General features: G+C 54.8%; 1 protein-coding gene across 1 annotated transcript; it reads right to left on the bottom strand.

The window, feature by feature from the left end:
• Positions 1–4,886: 4,886 nt before the first annotated feature.
• Positions 4,887–5,942, bottom strand: CHC_T00002507001 (hypothetical protein). The gene is made up of 2 exons (XM_005713482.1): positions 5,795–5,942; positions 4,887–5,725 (listed from the first exon to the last, which is right to left on the bottom strand). Exons 1-2 carry the CDS (start codon positions 5,940–5,942, stop codon positions 4,887–4,889), a joined length of 987 nt encoding a protein of 328 aa, XP_005713539.1.
• Between the last annotated feature and the right edge of the window lie 2,414 nt (positions 5,943–8,356).

The following is an 8,356-nucleotide window of genomic DNA, read 5'->3' on the forward strand; positions in this document are numbered from 1 at the left end:
GCCTGTTCAAGGTCCTTGAGACGATGAGCGGCGCATTCAAACCTGCCGTAGATACTGGCTCTAAATTTACCCAAGGACTCCAAAGCTTGATTCGCGTCGCGCCTTGCGTCCTTGACTGAAATTTTCAATGAAGCTAGGACCTCCGGCTCCGGACCGTCGGTCGCATCACCTCGCTCGTTCTCGAAGAGATTCACTTGAGCCGATAGCTCTCCTAAAACGGTGTGGAACTCGGATGCTTGCAACTCCAGTTGCTTCCGAACGAGGGCTAATTTTGCCTCGAGGTTTTTCGTCATCTCTTGGCGAATCCTCTCGCCCATCTTCTCGAACCTGTAGGATAGGTTATCCTTGTCGGCTTCAATCCCCGTCGGGGGTTCTTGACCTTCGGGATCCGTGGCCGTATTGGCCTGGCTTCGGGTGCGAGGACCTCGCGGGATCCTCGACGCCCTTGCCGATCCGCTCCTACTCGCCCCGGGACCGACGTCCCCGGGGGCGCTTGTCGACATGGTTCGTTTCCAAAAACGAACCTAACTTAACACAAAAAATAGAAAACGCTACAGCACCTAAATAAACTTACGTCGCAGAGACGTCTCCTGTAGTCCGTTTCAGCTTACGCAGTTTCTAGGTCAGGTCTCTTGTACGCAGTTCTAGGTCGGGAGACCACTTTTGTAGTGCAATGCGCCTATCAGACAGAGACCAAGGTCCGACGGTCCAACACAAACAACAACAACAAAAACAACAACTGCCAACAACACAGCGCTACAGAGTGTTCGAAGCTCCCTGTCCTCTTTAAGCGGGTTTGCGACCCGCAGTAGCTCGGATCCCTGATAGGGGGGGCAAAGAGAAGGGCCCAGCCCAAGATCGGTAAATGGTGGTGGGGACTTGTAAAGGCAACTGCTCCACGAGTTCGGAGGGGTGTCTACGTAAAGCTGGTCCGATGGGTCGTAAATCCAATGCTCGAAGAGCGCCTTGTACACCTTATACCCCTGATAAGGTCTTCGACAGGGACGTCGCAACGTAGCCGGTCGGGAAAGAAGAAAACGTAGCAGCGCTACACCGTCGTACTGCCGGATGGCAAAGCACCAACACCGGATCGGTCGCAACCAGATTCCGATGGAACCAACGCTGACAATAGCACCACTGGTACACCAACACAGAAGCCCGATGGCTAATGACGTCACGTTGCGGATCGCAATCCTACAAGGTGGGACGAACTCAAGATTAAGGGAAATTAGGATAGGGAAGTAAACGAAAATCGATAAGCAAAAAGGGGAGCCCCGAGCGCCGAAGGATGCCGTAGGCGTAGAGAAAAGGGAGCGTCTTGTGAAAAACGGACTTCGACCAAGGCGACATTCAACTCCGGCAACTCGGGTTACCTTTACTGACTCGGTGGTCAGAGGGCTAAGGTATATATCGCCCAGCCGGAGTCACTACAGTAGCTCTCGGCGCTAGATCCCAAATCTACTGTAGTGTCAGCAAAATTAAATAAAATAATTAAAAAATTGAAACTGTGCAATTGTTCACACGTGTGTTGTTGTGCAATGTGCTTGGCAGGCCGCGAACACAGTCCGACGGTCAAACAAAAAGAAGAAAAACAGCCACAGCAACAACTACTGCCGATGGCACGCGCTACGGAGCGTTCGAGACTCCCTTTCCCCTTGTGTGGGCTTGCGGCCCACGGTAGCTCGACTCCGACGGGGGGGTTAAGGAAAGATACCAGGCCCGGGAGGATAATGGTAGTAGAGACTTGTGAAGACTTGAGTGCTCGACGAGTGCGGGTTGGGCTTGTCTACGAGAATGTAACCGCGGTTCGCTGGGTTGTAACGCCAATGCTTGACGAGCGTCTTCTGCACCTTGGGTATAGTTCAAGGTCTTCGACGGGGGCTTGTTCAGCACTACCCGACGGGATCGTAACCCTGTAGCAGCGCTACTACTGACGTGTTGCCCGATGGCTAAAAACACCCTCACCAGCGCAATCGCGATCGCGGTAGGCGGTACTAACTCTGTCTTATACAGTAAGACCTTGGACGGAGGCGTCGTTACGACAGCCTTCCGACGGAACTTGAAACAGTAGCAGCGCTACACAACGTGTTGCCGGATGGCTAAAACACCTACACCGGATCGGTCGCAACCGACTCCGATGGAACCAACGTAATTAAGGGAAAAATAGATGTAGAGTAGAAAAGGTAAAAGGATAAGGAAAAGGAATTGAACCCCCGAGCGCTGAAGGATGCCGTAGGCTTAGGTAAAAGAGAGCGTCTCGGTAGAGACGGACTTCGACCAAGGCGACATTCAACTCCGGCAACTCGGGTTGGTTTATGGACTTGGTCGGTCAAAGGGCTAAGTTATATAGAGCCCCACCCGGGCGAGTACAGTAGCTCCCGGCTCTAGATTCTAGATCTAATTAGTAAATAAATTAAATAATTAAAATAATCGTGCGCTTCGTCGCACACGTGTGTCCCCCAAACCCGGACTACAGTATCCAATTTGTTTCCTTTTTCACTTCTTTTCACCCCCCTTGTCATGTGCGTATTGCACTACATGTGTCCCCCAACCCGGACTACTTCTCATATCCAAATATTTTCCTTTTTTCACTTCCTACCCGAGACGGGTATTGCACTACACAAGCATCATTGAAACATGCTCTTGCATGAGGCATGAAGTTACCCTTGCGTCGAAGCACGTGAAGAACTGCTCGGTGCGATGGCGGTACGAGGACCTACCTGGCCAAGTTCTCTTTATTCTTATGTTCTGTATCGATTTATGATTTCATTGAATTATCCTCTCATTCCCACTACTTCAAATATTCCCACCGCTTTTCAGCGGCAATGGCTTGTCAAAATTCACCCACTCCAACGGAGGATGGTGATAGCGACGTACTTCTATCAGAGCAAACTCCTAGATCCGATGCAGAAGAGGCTCTGGGTAGCAGCACGCCTTCGCCTGCAGGAAGCGATAATAGTGAAGGTACGCTCTCAGAAACACGCAACCCGGCACACATGGCACTTGTTAGAAATGCTTTCGTCCGTGATGGTTCTCCACCGACCCACCTACAGTCTTCGACTCAAACAAATTCATATTTTACTAACCCTGACATCGCACACACTCAATACCGACTGCAATGATATCAGGACTAGGCAGTGGGAACGACGCGACATATGAAGCAGATTTGGATGACATAGAACCTCTACCTTCTGAAGAGAATAGTGGACCTGCCTGCTTCCCCTCTGATGCCGTTGTTGAGTTTCGGGATGGGAGGATGATCAGAATGGGCCAGCTGAAAATCGGAGATGAGCTGAAAGTTGGTGCGACCGCTGAATACAACGAGTTTTTCTTCTTTTTGCATCGCAATGGAGATCGGATTAATGAGTTCATTCGGATCGAGACGGAGAGTAACAGTATGATTGTTTCTCCCGGACACCTTGGTAGCCACATAGCAGTCTTCAGATTCTCCCCAGAGAGGCCTGTCCAGGCCGTGCTCTTGAACGGCCAGTGTGGGGACCGCAGATGTCGGTTGTGGATGGAGACATTGGAGCGAAGTGAATCTATGCGTGAGTCATCGTCCCTGCCTGCAGAAGCAGAACAACAAGGACAAGGAAGACGTATGAGACGAACAATTGGATGGGTGGCGAGAGCTGGGATTTGTCTTGGAAAGATGCTGCGACTCAAGCTGCATACTATGTTTGAGGCTCAAACGAAAGACATTTGGTAAGCAGGTCGCTTGATGAAAGTATTCGAGCATGGGGTATGAGGTCGGGGTTGCAGCTCTGGCCGACAATGACGGAGCACACGGGTGGGGTAAGTAGTGTTGCGATAGGCGAGGATGGAGGGCGTGTGTTATCATTGTCAGACGAGAAGACGGTGCCACCTAGGAACGTGAAGACAGGGTCGCGCCCACTTGCGAAAGTGTGCCAAAGTATGACTAGACACAAAGACAGAGTGACGTACGTTGCAATGAGCAATGACGGGAAGCTGGCAGTATCAAGGTCACGGGACGAGACGATGCGGTGCTGGGATCTTGAGACGCAGTCACAAAATGGCAACCCAATGGCCGGAATTTTGGGTGGAGTGTGCAGCGTTGCGATGAGCGCGGATGGGACCCGAGCTTTGTCAGGATCAACCATTTGCGCTGGACGGTTTGGGGGAGGGACGGCGGGGCCCGAGGGGCCTTGATGGGATATGGCTGGCAAGTGTTTGGGTGGGAGCGGCGACCGGGGTGTACGAGAAATTGCTTTGCCTGGAGGCAATGTGGGGGTTGGACATGATCTGATGGGAGAACGGAGAATGGGGAAGCGTGGGGCCAATAATTCTAGTTCGCGTCCAGTACAACTGGACTCGGACATTCAAGATGTCTAGTTCGTGTGTAGTCCAACTGGATTTGGACATCCATCACTTCTAGTTCATGTGTAGTCCAACTGGACTTGGACATGCACGAGTTCTAGTTCAGGTGTAGTACAACTGGACTCAGACATTCACTAGGTCTAGTTCATGTCTAGTCAAACCAGGCCTAGACATTCACTATGTAAGTGGAAGTGAATGTCCGGGTCTAGTCCGACATTCGTGTGACATTCAAAAAGTCTGGTTTTTCACGAAAATGTACTAGACCCCGAACTAGATTTTTTGGAATGCCGCATTCATTTCCGAAGAGACAGACGAACGCGTGCTCAGCTTCCCCCCGTCGACGGGGGTCTCCCAGTGTACAATACCTTGGCGGGGGTCATGCTCCCCCTCTCGCCATTGTACCACGAAACACGAGACGTCGCCGTCAACCGGTTCGGAGGTTGCGCCATCAACTCGGAGGCGTGATACACCATCCGCGAGTTGGTGCTTAATACCCGGTCGGTACTATACGTCGTATTTGTACTGGGCTAGGCGGAGACGTCAGCGCGCTAGCCGGCCGGAGCTATTCGACAGGTAGGGGACCCATCGGGGGCCTCATGATCCGTTCCGAGGTCGAAAGTGTTCCTATACAGATATGGTCGAAGCGTAAGGATGCTCCACACGACAACAAGGCATTCCTTCTCGGTGGTGGTGTAATTCTTCTCGGCGTCGGTTAGAGCCCGACTCCAATATCCGATTGGTACGCGTTCACCGCTCGGCTGCTCCTGTAGTAGGGTACAGCCGACCTGGTACGCACAAGCGTCTGTATCCAGGGGGCATTTTTCCGTAACGGGGTAGAGCGAGGATCGGTGGGGACACGAGGCGCTGCTTGAGCTCCACGAACGCCTCGTATTTCTCATCGGAAAGAACCTCGAACTCGAAGGGTTGATTTTCCCCGTCTTCCGGTTTAGCGGAGCGGCTATTTTCGCGAAGCCCTTCACGAACCGACGGTACACGTTGCAAATTCCTAAGAAGGATCGCAATTCCGCCTGGTTCTGGGGAGGTCGAGCGCGCTCGATTGCGACCCCGTTCTTGCGCTCGACCTCCAACCTACCTGGTTGGATCACGTGCCCGAGGCAGGTCAGCGAGGTGTCGAAGAAGGCGCACTTCGACAGCTTCAGCGACACGCCCGCGTCCGGCAGGAGGCCGGAAAACTCGCGGACGTGCGCGAAGTGTTCCGTTACAGTCTTGGAGTAGATGATAACATCATCCAGGTAGACCAGTGCGGTTTCCCATTTACACGCGACAGTATAATATCGACGGCCCGCTGGAAGGTAGCGGGGGCATTCTTCAAACCAAACGGCATGCGGAGGAAACGGTACAACCCGCAGGGCGGCGCAAACGTCGTCTTTTGGCGGTCCTCCACGGCGATTTGTACTTGCCAATACGGCCTGTTGCAGTCCAGCGTGGTAAAGACAGTATCGTCGCCGAGGAAATCGATGCCCTCGTCCGTCCTCGGCAACGGATAGGAATCTCGAACGGTGACTGCGTTGAGCTTTCTGTACTCGACACAGAACCGCATGGTACCATCCTTTTGGGGGAAGAATACTACGGGCCTCGCCCATTTTGCCGTAGCGGGTTCGATTACCGCTGCCCGGAGCATTCGGTCGATCTCCGTGTTTTCCTTTTCCCGTGCGGTAGGTCTGGCGCGGTAAGGCGACTGGTAAATCGGGCGAGTCCCGGGCTTGAGTTCACTGCGGTGCTTCGTGGCCTCGATTTTTCCCAGCTAGCCGGCCCACATCCCCCTGAATTCGGACAGTACCTCGAGGACCTTCGAGCGTACTTCCTCGTCTTCGGCATCGATGTGGACGTACTCCTGCCAGGCGTTGGGGTCCTCCCGAGGGGCAGCGGTGTCTTCGGGTTTATCCGTTCCAACCGCCCCGAGGGGCGCCTTGGGCGGCGTGGCCTGTTCCGCCCCGCCCTTGTCCGTACAGTTGTCGGCAGCTTCTTCCGCGCCATCCTTTGCGGTTGAGGGGTTGGAATTAAATATCCCTCCCCCTTCCTTAGCTTCGGCCGTTTCCGCGGCCGAGTCGGATGTGAGTGAGCGACGGAAGAGCCAGTCCTACTACGGTATGCTTCGGGATGTGAACCGAACAATGCCCGAAATTGCTGAGCATTACCGAGAACGGGTTTCGGGGACAACATCCATGACCCCCTGTGCCATGAGGGTCAAATTCTTGTGCGCGGGGTTTGGGGAGTTCTGCAAAAAGCATAACCCCCACCGGCGTGCGGACCCTCACCATGGCCTGCGACATCGGGGGAATTGTGACCCCTCTGACGAGGCGGATCTCGGGTTTATCCGACGGTGGTAGTTGTTGCCCGGTACTCCTCGAGGCAATCTTGCGGTCGTGCCTTGAGGGGGTTGTTCCGACCAACGCCACGGGTGGCGCGTCGTGGAACACGACCTTCCGTTGCAGTGGGAGGATCGCCTTGACATGACGATCCAGGAAGGTCGTACCGAGGATACAGTCCACGGCAAAGCTCGTGACTACCAGGAACGGGACGCGTGCCAGAAACGCACCGATTCGGACGAGCTAGGGGATTTCCCCTAGCGCCTTCATTGCGCGACTTGACGCGTTGATGAGCGCTGGGCTCCGAACCGGTTTTATCCATGGTCGCCACGACTCGGCAACACACCGTAAATGGATGAGGTTTGGGCCGGCTCCTGAGTCAAGCACTGGCGTGATGGCGACCATCAACGCTTGCTTCTGACCAACCGATTTCGTAGTTCTGCCTCTTGAAGAAGCAGATGGCCCGGACTTGCGTTCGGGTACCCGGCTGCGCTTCCACTGGCGCACCCAGATCGGGAGTGCCTAAGCTTCTGAGGCTGGGCACGGGGAGAGACGTCGTTCCCTCCACGCGTCCTCCCTGGCTTCCCCCGTCAGCAGCAAGTCCTCCCGGGTTTCATCCGCGGCTTGTGCCCTGTGGTCTTCGCCATGGTCGGGGTGCGGTTCCTCGACCACGTTGACGCCCGCGGGGCCGTTTGTCACTGGTTCCGCCAAGCAGACGGCCGCTGGCGGTTGCACGGGGATCCCGGGCGGAGGCCATGCCAGACGCGTAGCTTCTGGTAGTTGGCCTCTCGTGCCTCCAGAAGCTTGGCCCGCAGGCCCGCATCGGCAACGATGCGGCACTCCTCTTGTCGGTGCGTGGTGTCGAGGCAGAACCTGCACGGTGGCGGTTCGCGGAACCTCCCACCAGAGAACCGGACGCGTGTATCCTGTCCTTGTCTCCCGTACGGCCCTGTGCGCACGTCTCCAGAGTTGGCGGGCAGAGCCGGCGCCCGCCGTGAAGGCTGCCGGCGACGGATAATAACTCGTCGGCGGCGAGCTCATCGAGGTCGGCGTGGCGCATTGGTCCGTCACGGCCAGGATTGCTTCTTCAGCGAACCCCACGGCCGTTGGGATGTCGGATGCCGACTCAACCGACAGCACGGGCCTCGTCCTTGCGGGGCGGTCAAAACTTTTTGCCGCTCTGGCCGGCTCTCGGTGCGCCATGGCTGACATCCCTTGTCGACGGGGAGCGTGATTGGTTTCCCCCATCGCTTGCGCATAGCGAGCGACGGATTCGAACGCCACATCCGGGTGCGTAGCGAGGTAATTTAGGACCTGCGCGCGCGTGGCGGGCAGCAACCCCTCGACGAACAGGGACTTAAGCCGCCTGTCAGAGAATACCGTACCGCAGCGGAGTGCGTTGTCCCAGAAGTGGTTACTGTAGACCTCCTACGTCACGTTTGAACTTTGACGGAAGGAGGTCACATCCCCAACTCCTTCCGAAATTACCTCGTCGGTAGCGTAGCTGCGCAACAGAAAGTTGACCACCTGCGGGTATGTCCGGATGTAGTGCAATACCCGGCTCTGGGAAAGGGACATCAGGGGGGTACTGTAGTCCGGATCGGGGGACTTCAGTGTGATTCATTTCACACTATTATTTTAATTATTTATTTTAATTTAGTTACAAATTAATGATCTAACATTAGATT

This window comes from Chondrus crispus, genomic scaffold (assembly GCF_000350225.1).
Source record: "Chondrus crispus Stackhouse genomic scaffold, scaffold_140, whole genome shotgun sequence".
NCBI classification, from domain to species: domain Eukaryota; phylum Rhodophyta; class Florideophyceae; order Gigartinales; family Gigartinaceae; genus Chondrus; species Chondrus crispus.